This window comes from Sylvia atricapilla, chromosome 13, assembly GCF_009819655.1.
Source record: "Sylvia atricapilla isolate bSylAtr1 chromosome 13, bSylAtr1.pri, whole genome shotgun sequence".
In the NCBI taxonomy this organism is placed as follows: Eukaryota; Metazoa; Chordata; class Aves; order Passeriformes; family Sylviidae; genus Sylvia; species Sylvia atricapilla.
This window is the reverse complement of record NC_089152.1, coordinates 9,225,473-9,238,034: the sequence shown is the minus strand read 5'-3', so window position 1 is coordinate 9,238,034 and position 12,562 is coordinate 9,225,473. Positions and strand designations below refer to the sequence as shown.

At 37.7% G+C, this 12,562-nt stretch overlaps 1 protein-coding gene across 1 annotated transcript in view; it reads left to right on the top strand.

Moving 5' to 3' along the window:
• EFL1 (elongation factor like GTPase 1) overlaps positions 1-12,562 on the top strand; it is a 64,015-nt gene that overhangs the window by 39,120 nt on the left and 12,333 nt on the right. The window contains exons 16-18 of the mRNA XM_066328346.1: positions 4,931-5,062; positions 7,503-7,650; positions 10,866-11,869. Of these exons, the coding sequence (XP_066184443.1) occupies positions 4,931-5,062; positions 7,503-7,650; positions 10,866-11,869 (1,284 nt within the window). The remainder of the gene's footprint in view (positions 1-4,930; positions 5,063-7,502; positions 7,651-10,865; positions 11,870-12,562) is intronic.

The window sequence follows — 12,562 nt, the reverse complement described above, 5'->3', positions numbered from 1 at the left end:
CCCAGCAGAAGATAAATGATGCTTGTTTACTCATTATATGTGTTTGCAGTCCTTCTAGAAACTATAATCAAGTAATAGGGTATTTTAGTGGGGCGTGCTGTTAGGCTGTATTCCTCCTCTCCTTGCAGCTCTGAAAGCAGACAGTTTTGTTCTTTGAACTGCTGGTTTTTCCTAAAAGAACTCAGTGGGGTGTTCCAGGACTTTTTCATCTTTTGCTTCTTGAAGATTCAGTAGTAAAGTACTGAGTTGCTTCTTGTGTCACTTACTGCATTCAATGTCTTACCACAATTGTGCCCCTTGGGGACAGGGAGTTTTGTTGTAGCATTATTAGTAATATGGCTGAGTTTACTCTCATCTGGTCAGAAAGTCAGGCTCAATGTTCCATCCAACTGCTGTGAACTGAAAAGTAAAATTTTATAATAAAATTATACCTGAACACCTTTGTATTGAGAAACTGAATTCATGTTAATCTCCTGTGCATACTCAGGTAGAACTTGTGTTTTTACAGCTCAGGAAGAAACTGGGACAAATGGTTCTACCGTCTGTTGGATACTGGTGATTTAGAGATTCAGCTCAAGAAAAAATCGGGAAAGCAGAAAAAGAAAATGTCGAATTAACTTTTCTGTAAAATGATTGAAACTGATAACAGCTGAAAACAGGCACATACCCTACAATATTCTCTTTTCCATACAAGCAATTTCACTTGCCTCAGAAACAAGTAAGACTTGAGGGTGCACAATTAGGGATGAGAAGAGGAGGCTCACCAGCAATCTGTGCTAACATGTGGTGTGTATTATGGAAAAAGTTGATGAAATCTCAGCTAGAATGTGGTCTGTGTCTTGATTCCCTTCTCTTCTAGAAACAGTTTCTAATATAGAAAGGGCAAATTCTGCCCTTAGATGTCTCACTCAAGAGAAACGTGCTTAAAATCTGAGGTGACAAATGTATAATACAAGTTGTTCTTAAGCCATAGTAGCTACTCATCCCTACAGTTAGTCATATAATCCCAGTGATTAGTAAAACCTTTTAAGATTCCTCAAATGTAAAAGGCATGCTATTGTAACTGAGTTTAATCCTACTGAAAGCCACTTCTCCCTTACAAAATCCCTCCTTTCCTTTTTTTTTTTTTTTTTTTTTTTAATTAGGGGCAGTCATGAAAGGTTGGGGGCTGATGCTTGAAGTTTATCTGGCTATAGTGAGCCAATATTAATCACCCAGTAGGTAACAGTGTGCTAATGGTATAATCTTTTGTAGTCTTAAGCTAGATATTGGGAAAAGGAGAGTTATTTGTGTAGATTTGAGGAAGAATGATGATTGATATGGAGGCATTTTCCTTGATTTTTTTTATTATTTTAATATTATTTGGCAAATACAATTTGTTCTTCTGTTTGTTTTAGTCAGCCTTTAGCCTATTTACTTCAAGAATGAACTAGAAACATCAAGAGCAAATCATACTTTTAAGGTGGATTTGTGAATTTGTTTTCTCAAGCATATTTTTTAAATCACCTTTTAAAGATATTTCTTTTAAAATGTCTCTCACAGGGCGCATAAAAGTTTTTTTATTACTGCTCAAAGAAAATTATAGAGGTATCATTGTGTTTCTACAGTCCCGTTGAAACAACAGGCACATGCTCACTTTGGGATTATGTAGGTTAACAGAAGTTTGCATCACACCTACATAACTCACATGAATTATGTAGGAGCTTCCATGGTGTCACTGATACAATAGTGAAGTGCCTGGAGCATTTAAACCAGGAGGCTTTACATATTGTGAGGTCCTAATCTGTCTAAGGAGGTATCATTGCTAAGAAATTATAGACTTCAGTGGAGACAGAGCCTTACTGGGAAGATTAACATTAGCTTTCATAGCTCCTTGCAGTGTTAGTCCAAAGGTTGACAAGTCTCCATTCCAAAGCAGCCCGGGATTCTTAAGTGGTGATATCATCAGTGAGAGAAGATAAAGATCGACTGAACTAATGTGCTGAGGCTAGTAACAATGTGGCAGAAGTTAAAATTTAAACAGCTTTCATTCTTCTTTGTTTGATTTTTCACGCTGCAAACTAAATTATTCCCTTATCTGATTGAAAAACTTTAGCATGGTGGTGGTGTCTGTTTCATTTTTTTGCAACTTGAAAGAACATTAAATGCCTAAATCTTTCTACATCAAGAGAAACTAATTACCTTGAAGTTGATCTGTTATGTGTGTTCAGGTCTGTATAGCTGAATTGAGCTGGAAAAGCATACTTTAAAGGCAGCAACATTATTCTGTAAGGTGTAGTGGTTACCAGCAAGACAGAGAAGTGAAAAGTAAATTGAGACTTGTCTTAAAACTCCTACTCCTTTTGAAAATCTCAGTCATGATGTTCTTATCTCTTTTTACCATTTAGCTTCTATCATATGCTAATATCTGGTGATACAGGTAGGTATATACTTGATTTAGTGTTCTTCCATGGCAAGTCAGAGAAGGAACTCAGTAAAAGAAGAATCTTTGTAAATCTCATATTTCACCACCTATGTAAGAATTTTCCCTGAACCATTATTTGCTCTACTTTTAAAAGCACGAAACGCCCAACCTCTGAAGGTCTTACTTAGCATTATCTCACAGGCTTTTATTAAGGCTTAATTTTGGAGTGACTTTTCTAAGACCTTTCAAGTGACATATTGAGACAGGTTTGAGATCTGTGATCTTAAGTACTATGTGTGAATTTCAGTGGACAATAAGTTTAAGATTTATGTATCATCATGATTAGTGGAATTCTTCCATTGATATGTCATGTGGTACTTTGGAATATTATGTTACCTCTTCCTCTAAAATTCCTCAGAAAACACATTAGCAGTTACTTAGTAATCACATTATGCAAAAAGAGTATCCAAGAACTTTTATAGATTTTTTCCCCAACATTTGTTACTAAGAATTTTTAAATTAAGGAGATTCAGCATGGCTGGACACTGCTCTGAGCTGGCTCTCACACTTCAGCAATTAAAACACTCAGGTTGTAAGCCTAACAGATTTTCATGAAAACTACTAAATTTTTTCTTTTTAGTGTGCTACTGGTGTTAGACATTTATATTTCATATATTTTTACTTTGAAATGTGAAACAGAAGAGCAAAAAGCTTCTATTTTTCTTTATGACAGTAAGAGTACAGGAACGTGTTAAGAAAAGAGTGAGTCTATCTGAAGTAAGATTTGCTAACTTTATTTCTCTGGTTCACATTATACTGTGCAAAGAAGCTGTTCACCTCCCATTCTAAATCATTTTCATTTTACCAGCTGGAGAAGATCAGAATAAAATGGACCCATCCCTTTTCTCAGTCCCTGGTGATGATGATGATCCAGCATTTGTTTTTCATTCAAACCACATGTTGAATAAGTGAAAAGGAGGAAATACATGCTGGTCATAGGTCAGGTGCAACACAGAGTTTATACAGATTTATTTTCTTTGTAGCATCTGCAATCCTGCATTTAAAGCCATTGAAGGTTCTGCTTCCAGTTATTTTGAGGCAGGTTTTCTTATATAATGACATTTTGAGTTTTGGATTACCCTGCTGGCCAGGCATCCAGCCTCCAGAGCTGGAGGAACAGCCTGATTGTGCAGATGAATCTGCAGCAGACTGACTCTCCAGAACTCAAACTCTTGCATGATCTCATAGGGTGGAAGCTGACCCTCTTTGTTTCTGGCCTCAAATGAAGAAAGCTAAGCCAAAAAAAAAAAACCTCACAACCTGGAAAAGTATTAGGGTGATAATTCTTCACTCCCGTTGGGGTGAAGAATTCCTTGGGCATGTAGGAGAGGATAAGGAGGAAGAAGCACAAATATACTGCAGTCTACAGTGGGAATTTAATTTTTAAGCAGATATCGGCTATAAGCTGAAGGTTTCAGTTTTCTCACAGCATTACAGGTTACATGCTCATTTAATTTATCCTCCATTAGAACTGCAACGCTCATTGCTTATGATTGAAGGAGCATCAGGAGAAGTGATTATATAAATTGATATCAGCTTTATTTGTTGTCTTTATTATTCACACACTTCTAGTCGTGTTTTAATAGCTTTGACTAAATTATGAATGATGTGCAGTTGGTTAGGAATTTGAAGGCAATAATTTCACATTCTCTTAAATGTGCCAGCCAGCCAAAACTTAGCATGCATTTACAGCAGCTATTTTGCAGATTTATAGCTAATATTTTTTCTATGTGTTTTCTTATCACTACAATTTATTCTCACTTTTCTTCAGCTTGTCAGTATTATAATGTATATAGAATGAGAATTAATAGCTTACAATGGGATGAATTCATTTTTACAAGAATCAAGTTAGGAAAAAAGTGAATCCCAAATGGGCATGAGGGGGTGGGAAGTAAAAAAAAAAAAAGCATTCTTCACAATAATAATAATGAAGCCCTGGAGGAGGTTGCCAGCAGAAGCTGTGCAGTCTCTACTGTGAAGAGTTTTTAAACCTTGAGTGGAGGAGGTCCTGTTGGACTTGGTCTAATTGTGAAGTCCTGCTTTGGCCTGGATGTTGGACCAGATGACCATTGCAGGCCTTGTGCATTCTAAATTTAAACTGCCAGAATTAAGTCTGAGCTATACAAAAGCTTGGATGTATCAGAAGGGAAAAAAGTCCTCATGTCCTCTCTGTTCTTCAGAGCTATAAACACGCCTTTTAAAATACTGAGTGAATGCAATGGGAACTGAGAGACTAAGTATCAAATGTCACACCAGAGGCTTAAAAACCCAGTTTATGGACAAGTATCTTAACAGATACTTCACATACTTTATATGAGCAGTGAGGAATTCTTGAATCCTCCTTTTGTAATTAGAATGTTTTCACCTTTTTTTAACTTGATGATGATGTTTTTAGTCTCATTTAATATGACAGTTTGTGATTTTTTTTGTGGTTTTGCCTCCCCCCCCCTCCCCATTTTCTATTAGGAATAGGAGGCCTGCAAGATTTTGTGCTGAAGTCTGCAACACTGTCAACATCTCCTGCTTGTCCACCATTTACACCTCTCAACTTCGAGGCTACCCCGATTGTGCGAGTTGCTGTTGAACCAAAACATCCAAGTAAGCTTCAAGGAGAATGGGGATGGTAACACCAGCTCAGTGTGGCAGCAGTGCAGCTTCCAGCCCTCAGTGATGTGGCTAGTTTATGAGTTAGCCACTGAATCAGAGACTTGCCCAATATAAAATGAACGTGGAGGTTGCCTGGAGGGCAATGTGAGTTGCTCCAGCTGCCTCTCTCCTGGCTCAGTAGGTGAGGAGACACAGGAGAAGTTGTTGTGCCCTTTTGTGACAGCTGTTCACAAGACAGACATTACATGGGCTTAACAGTCCAGTGTTCCTTTACTGGGAAGGTGACCAGGTCTGTGGGTTCTCCACGTCTGCTGCTGTTCTTTTATGTCTGTCATTAAACTTGTGGTGCAGATCTGCAGTACTGCTTCTTCTTGATGCCCCCACCCCACTTCCTGCAGAACAGAGAGTGGGATACCTCTGGCTTTATTTGAATTTCAGCCCAATTTCCATTTACTGTTGTAATGTTGGTAGAACCAAAATAACTGGCTTTATGTTCAGTTGCAAAATGCTCTAACACTAAGATTACATGTTCTTTTAGAGAGGTATTGGACAGCTTGGCAGCTATTTGTTTCATGTGTTTGAATAACAGATAATCATACATTGTACATCCTACATTTGTTAAAGCAGTTTTGAAAGTATTGGAAATTACTGGTTCTACTGAGAGTAGTATTAAGTTCAAAATATTAAAGGAATGTAATTCTAGAACTACTGACCAGTTTGGGGGTAATCTTTGTTCCTTAAGAAATGAAGCTGGATCATTCTTGCACCATTACTTAGTTTCTCCTCCTCAGTAACTTGAGTTTATGATCTGAATTAAAACTTTTAGGGGGACAGAAACCTGAAAGGTGGATTTACTTGCAGAAGTTCCTGAAAATCCACTGTTGCTTGCAGTAACAGGAAGCAAAATGTGGCCATTGCAGTTGCCCAGAGCGCTGTGTGTAGCCTTGAGGTGGCCCTCACACATTGTCACATGTGCATTGCACTGCCACATCAGACCTACCTCAAAACTGCATCTGCTTATGTGGGAAAATTACTCATATAAATTATTTCCCTATGTACATTTTGCAAAATTAATTCATGTCTTCACACTCATGTCAGAATCTTCCTGTATGATTGCTGTAAGCTAAAAAGAAAAAAAAGTACTCATCACTCTGTGACCTTAAATGCAGAGACAGAGTTGAAAGTCTTTGTTCAACTGTGTTGGCCATGTGAAATAACACTGCAGTTTTCCCACTTTTCTTTTACCTTTTTGTTTGTTTTTCAAGGACACTTTTCTATTGCACCCTTAACAACCTCAGCAGTAAATAAACAATATCACATTTCTTTTAATAGTCTCCAAGTGAATGACAAGTTTAATGTCACTCTTCCTTCTGAATATGAATATACATTCCTGGAAACCCCTGGGGTATTCTCTACTGCGTATGTGAAGTAAAAAAAGAATTTATAATTAATTTTTTAAATTGTGTTCATTATGAAAGGCTGCTGACATGAGGTGTTTATGCATAGCTTTGATGTAATCTAGCCAAATTTGACTCAGCTGTGCTTGTTCATTCTCCATTAACTTTAAGACAGCTCTTTTTAAACACCTTCATTTTAGGGACAGCTGTGATTTATTTCACTGAAAAGCTCTCACATTCCTGATTTCTGCTCTTTTCAGATTTTAATTATTTTAAAGCTTTCTGGTGGCTTACAGCTACTTCAGAATCCTTTCTGTGCTTTATTTGCAGTTATGCCTTTTAAGTAATCCATATGGAATGCTTTTATTTTAGTAAAGTTAATGTTATTATTTATGTATTTGGAGCATTTTAAGCATTAGCAATTTAGAAGTTGCTGCACTTAGAAAGATTGCAAGGAAATGAAACTATTTACTCAAAGATGATTTTAAAAAGTTGTAATAGATAAGAAAGGTTATAATTTGATAATTTGTGAAAATGAGGAGTGAAGTCCTGAATTTTTTAATCACTTCATTTCGATAAAATTCAGGGGTTTTATTGGGTGTGAGCTGTTCATGAGCTGTATCTGAAGTTAATTGTGTACAGGAAGCAACATAACACAGTCATAGTCAATAGGTGACTTGTTCTTCTGAACCTGCTGTAAAGCTGTGAAAACAAAAAATGTGCAGTCCATTGAAGTGTGGTGTTATATGGTTATAATCGTATGATGTGAATTTTCTCGTCAGTACATAAATTGTTGGTGACAAATTCTGGGTGCAGCTTATGTTTTCAGTTGCTGCTCTTAAACCACGCTACTCTGAGTGACTCATAAGTAGAAAATTGCCCACTGAAAGTTTTTGTGTATTCCTAAAATACCTATTTGTGTTCAGGCTTCCATAAAATGAGTGTTACTATTTCTCAGTTTAAGTCTATCCTATTTCTTTCTCAGAGTATTTCTTTCCCAGTATTCCTTTGTTAATAATACCCTGTTTTGCCAGGTGATATGCCTCAGCTGGTCAGAGGGATGAAGCTTTTAAACCAAGCTGATCCATGTGTGCAAGTTTTAATCCAGGAGACAGGAGAACATGTGCTGGTGACAGCAGGAGAAGTTCATCTTCAACGCTGCTTGGATGACCTGAAAGAAAGGTTAGAGGGGCAAGGAGGAAGAAATATTTTTAGTTCAGTAGGTGTCTGTTGTATTTCTCTGTCAGATGGATATCTTTGATTTATATTCTGGTGAAATAGAGCTTTGTCCACAAACAGTTTTTACCACTGAGTCATAAATGTACCTTTTTGTAGCTATAAAATTATCTGCAGTTGGGCAGAAGCCACTAGCTTATCTCACTTCTATACATCTAACACACACTTGGGACACTTTCTAAAAATTACAGATTGCAGTCCTTTCAGGAGTCTAATTAAGAACGTAATGTGGCATTTGTACAAAATAAAAACTTAGGGGAAGTCATGTCTTATAAATGAACTCTGAAAAGTTATAAAGCACCAAGACCAAAATTGTGTGTGCACTCTATCCTATGCCTTTTCTCACTGACCTTTTTTTTTAAATATTAATCTGTTCTCATTCATGGGTAGTATTTTTTGCAAGCACACATACATATATTTAGTATCTTCTAATGTTTCTTTCAAATGGCACAAGAACAGATGTCTGAAACAATCCCTTCCTGTAACTTCATTTACTAAAACGTTTGTGGTACTTCTGCCACATACATTTACTGGCATTTTTTTTCTAAACCAAAGAGCAAGCCTGATGAATGGTTGAATGTTTGTCTTACTGTACCCATACTCATTTCAGTTAATATCAGAGAACTGTAATTTCTTGTGAAAATTAGACTGGATCACTTGTAAAACTGGATGTATGCTTTAATGGTTATTCTCATTACAACTTAGTGGAAGGTATTTTTAAAACTTTTAAAAACATAATATTATTTATTGATACATTTTGCTCAAATGTAAATGTGTTTAGGCAAAACTGGTTGTGCCTGTCTTTAGCTGCAATTTGCATAGCAGGACTGTATTATTGGCAGTGGTCCAAATCTGGAAAAAAAAATAGATACTCCATGACAGGGTAATGGGATTACAGTGAGCAGCTAGTAAGACTTACATACATTTATGTACATTTACATTCCTAACCTTCTGTTTCATGTTCATAATTTTGGAGGTTTTTATGAGTTGTCATCTAATTTGTGTTTTGTTAAGAGAGTGATAGCCTGTCAAAAGTGACCAGTTTTTATCCCTGTGCTTTTGTGGCACTGTGAGAAGAAACAAAAAACACCTGGAGACAGAGGTGAGCAGGGCTCCCACCACTGTCCTGCCTGACTGCAGTTCATGATTTCTCAGTTGGGTACCAGCTCCCAAAAGGAGTTGGGAGGAGGTTGTGTTCACTATGGAGCTAAGGCTTCTTCTAGATTGCTCAGGATTTGGCGTATTCTAGTTGCCATCCCTCACACACCAACTCGTGGTGATGCCCTGAGAGGCCACCTAGAGCAGGCTAGACAATGTTAAAGCCATAAAGCAGGTATTTATTAAAAGGCCTTCAAAGGATGGACCTTGGGCAGTACAAGAGCCCAGCCAGGGCTGCACCAAAATGGACAACAGGTCATACATTTTCACACTTTTATAAGTTTTGGTGATTCACATGTTGGGGTTAATTGTCCAATTACAGCTCCAGGTTATGAAGTCCCATCCTCCCAGACTGCTCTCCTCAATTCACTGTTGTTTATGCTTTTTGGGCCTGAAGCTGCAACAGTGTCCTTGGTTCTGGGGCTGGAAAAGGATTGTTTTGTCTAACTAAACTATGAGGAGAACTTGCTAACACTTGATATGAAGTTCAGAATTATATACTAATGCAGTACTAAAGGTATCTATGGGACAAGAATTGTCTCTTCCTTTTCTCCCAATTTTGTAGGAAGAAGATGTCCAGAATGGGATCCTTGTCTTGCTCCATTCCTCATGCATTCTGTGTAAATTCTGACAGTGGTAAACGGGCACTACTTAACTATTAAAGTGTGAAGAGGAGAAGTTGTGCTCTGAAATGTTAGCTTTAATTAGCTCTCTTTGCTTCTGTATAAACGTTTAACTTCTTCTAAGTGCACATAATTTGGAATAGCAAATGGTGTGCTAGAGATCAAGACAGCATACAGTAGTAGTAAGAAATTAGACCATATAACTTTGAATGTTTTGTTTCTGTATTGTACAATAGACATTTTTAGAAATTTCTGTCCCAGGAGCATTTCAAATACTAAGCATGGAGGATTAAGTTACAGAATGAGAAACAAAGAGAATTAAGGTAATGGTGACGTGTGGGTGGATTTGTGTTTGTTTTTTTTAGTATAATGCAAATCCTTGAAGAACTGCAACAAAGATAAATCTCCTGGTTCTGACTCCCATGGAAATAAAGCTTACAATTATATTTGCTTTTCTTCTGCAACTTTTTTTTATCACTGCCAAAATTTACCAGAACACAGGAAATTTTGGTTAATCCTTCTGTTGTCATTTAATGAACGTGCTCAAAATGCATGGATGGTTAAGAAAGATACACAGCTCTGATCTTTGAGTCTGTCAGATAATAAATAATTCCTCCTTTTTTCTTACTGTCCTTCACAACATTTGACATACCCAAAATGTTTCACCGGACTTTAAAGCGTCACTTCATAGCATTAAGCTTTTATTATAGTGGTTATCAGACAGAGGTCTGTTTAGCTTTCCCAGTGCTTCATCTTCTCTGGGCATCTCCCTGTGTGAGCAGATGTGCTGGCTCACACCAAGTGTCCATCTCTGTACCTTGTCTGAGCAGTGTGGCCAGCAGCAGGGATAGGAGGAGTAAAATTGGAGTAACTGTGATGCTTTCCCAGGCCTCTGTTATTTTCAGTCCAGGGCCCTTTGTGGTTTGGTTGTCAGTTAATCCTGGTCAGCCTTTCCCATGCCCCACGTGGTTTTGTAGGTCTCTGTTGCACCCTTGAGCATCTGAAGGCTTCTTGTGCTTGTGTTCCTTTGATCGTCTTTATTCTCAGTTTTTTTCTAGTTCTGTTTCATTTGAGGGCAGAGAACAGCAGCACATAGTTTCCAAGATGTGGGTGAACCAGTGATTTATGCAGAGGAATAGCAGTGCTTTTGCTTTTATTTTCTTGAGTTCCTTTCCAAATATTTCTGAAGACATAAAAGGCAGTGCTTCTTTTTTGAAGTACATAAAATTTGAGTTTGAAATGCATTACCTAGTAATCTATGTTGCAATCAGATTTCTTCATGAACATCTGCTCCATGTTAAGGCCATTTTCCTACCTCCCACCCCCAAGGTTAAAATAATTTTCAAGATTTTAAACTAATTCTTAAACTTTATTTTGCAGGTTTGCAAAGGTGCAGATCAGTGTATCTGCTCCTATTATACCCTTCCGGGAGACCATAACAAGACCTCCTAAAGTTGACATGGTGAATGAAGAAATAGGAAAACAGCAGAAAGTTGCTGTCATACACCAAACAAAGGAGGACCAAAATAAAATTCCTGAAGGAATTCAGGTTGATTCAGATGGGCTTGTTACAATTAATACTCCAAATAAACAAGCTACTCTCAGTGTAAGAGCAATCCCACTACCTGAGGAGGTAACTCGACTTCTTGAGGAAAACAGTGACTTAATTCGAACTATGGAACAGCTCAACACATCTCTGAATGAAGATAAGAAAACACATGAGATAAATCAGAAGACTCTTGATAGAATCAAAGAATTCAAACAAAAGTTGGAGAAAAATCTTCAGGGAAGAAAGTGGAGAAATGCTGTTGATCAGATCTGGTCATTTGGACCACGGAAGTGTGGGCCAAATATTTTGTTACATAATTTTGGGGGCTATAAAAGGTCCGTGTGGCAGTGCCTTGGAAACTCTATGAAAGAAGTAGGTAAATACAGAGACTTTGACAACAGCATAGTAAGTGGATTTCAGCTGGCTACACTTTCAGGTCCCATGTGTGAAGAGCCTCTCATGGGTGTTTGTTTTGCAGTGGAAAAATGGGAAATAAGTAAAGCCGGAGATACGCTGTCAAATAGTAGGCGGGATTCAGGGGAACTTGATGCCACAGAACATCAGCAAAATGAAGATAATACTCCAGCAAGCAGTTGCACTGATGAAGGTCCCAGTGCAACTGAACACCAGGACAGGAACCAAAGTGCCGCAGACTCACTTGAGAAAATGAGTAAACACAAAGGAGAGTCACTACTTGCAGATTGTTATGGCCCTTTTTCTGGACAGCTGATTGCCACCATGAAGGAGGCCTGTCGTTACGCTCTGCAGGCAAAACCACAGAGGCTCATGGCAGCAATGTACACGTGTGAAATCATGGCTACTGCAGAAGTTTTAGGTAAGACCGGGAAAATAAACCTTTGCCAGGAATTTGCCTTCTGATTTCCAAGGTGAGGTTTTATAAATGAGATTGAATCAGAAGGTATAACTTCATTAAGGGTTTTGTCAGGAGTCTTTTATAGTTCTCTAGTAGGTTCTCCAATGACTTTGTAATGCCTGTAATATTTACATTATTCTGAATGAGAATTCAGCATTCTTCTTGCTTCTCTGAACCACAAGCATAAAGAACAATGCTACGCCTTTTTGAAATGTAAGATACAAAATACTGCATTTCTATGAAGTTTTTGTAAGACCAGCTTCAGTAACCATGAATATCAACAGTGTGCCTCTTAATTTCTGTGGAGAGATGGGAAACCTCTCCTGTATGTTAAGGGAGTGCAAGATCTTAGCAAATGCCATATCAAGATATTTTAATACTATAATGCAGAAATAAAATCAGGAAAAGGAATATTAAATTCTTGTTGCAGTCCAGTTGGCAATTTGGGTTTTTAAGTAGCATCTGTATCCTTCTTGTATGCGAGTTGCTCAACCCAGCACATGCCAAATAGTGTCACTTATATTACCTTACCACTTACACCTACTTAGACTTGTTTTTATGACCTACTTATGACACCACTTAACTGTATTTGTTCTTGGAGTTTTCCATGGGAGTTGCTTGCACACTGAATCTAATCTACAGCACCAAGATTTC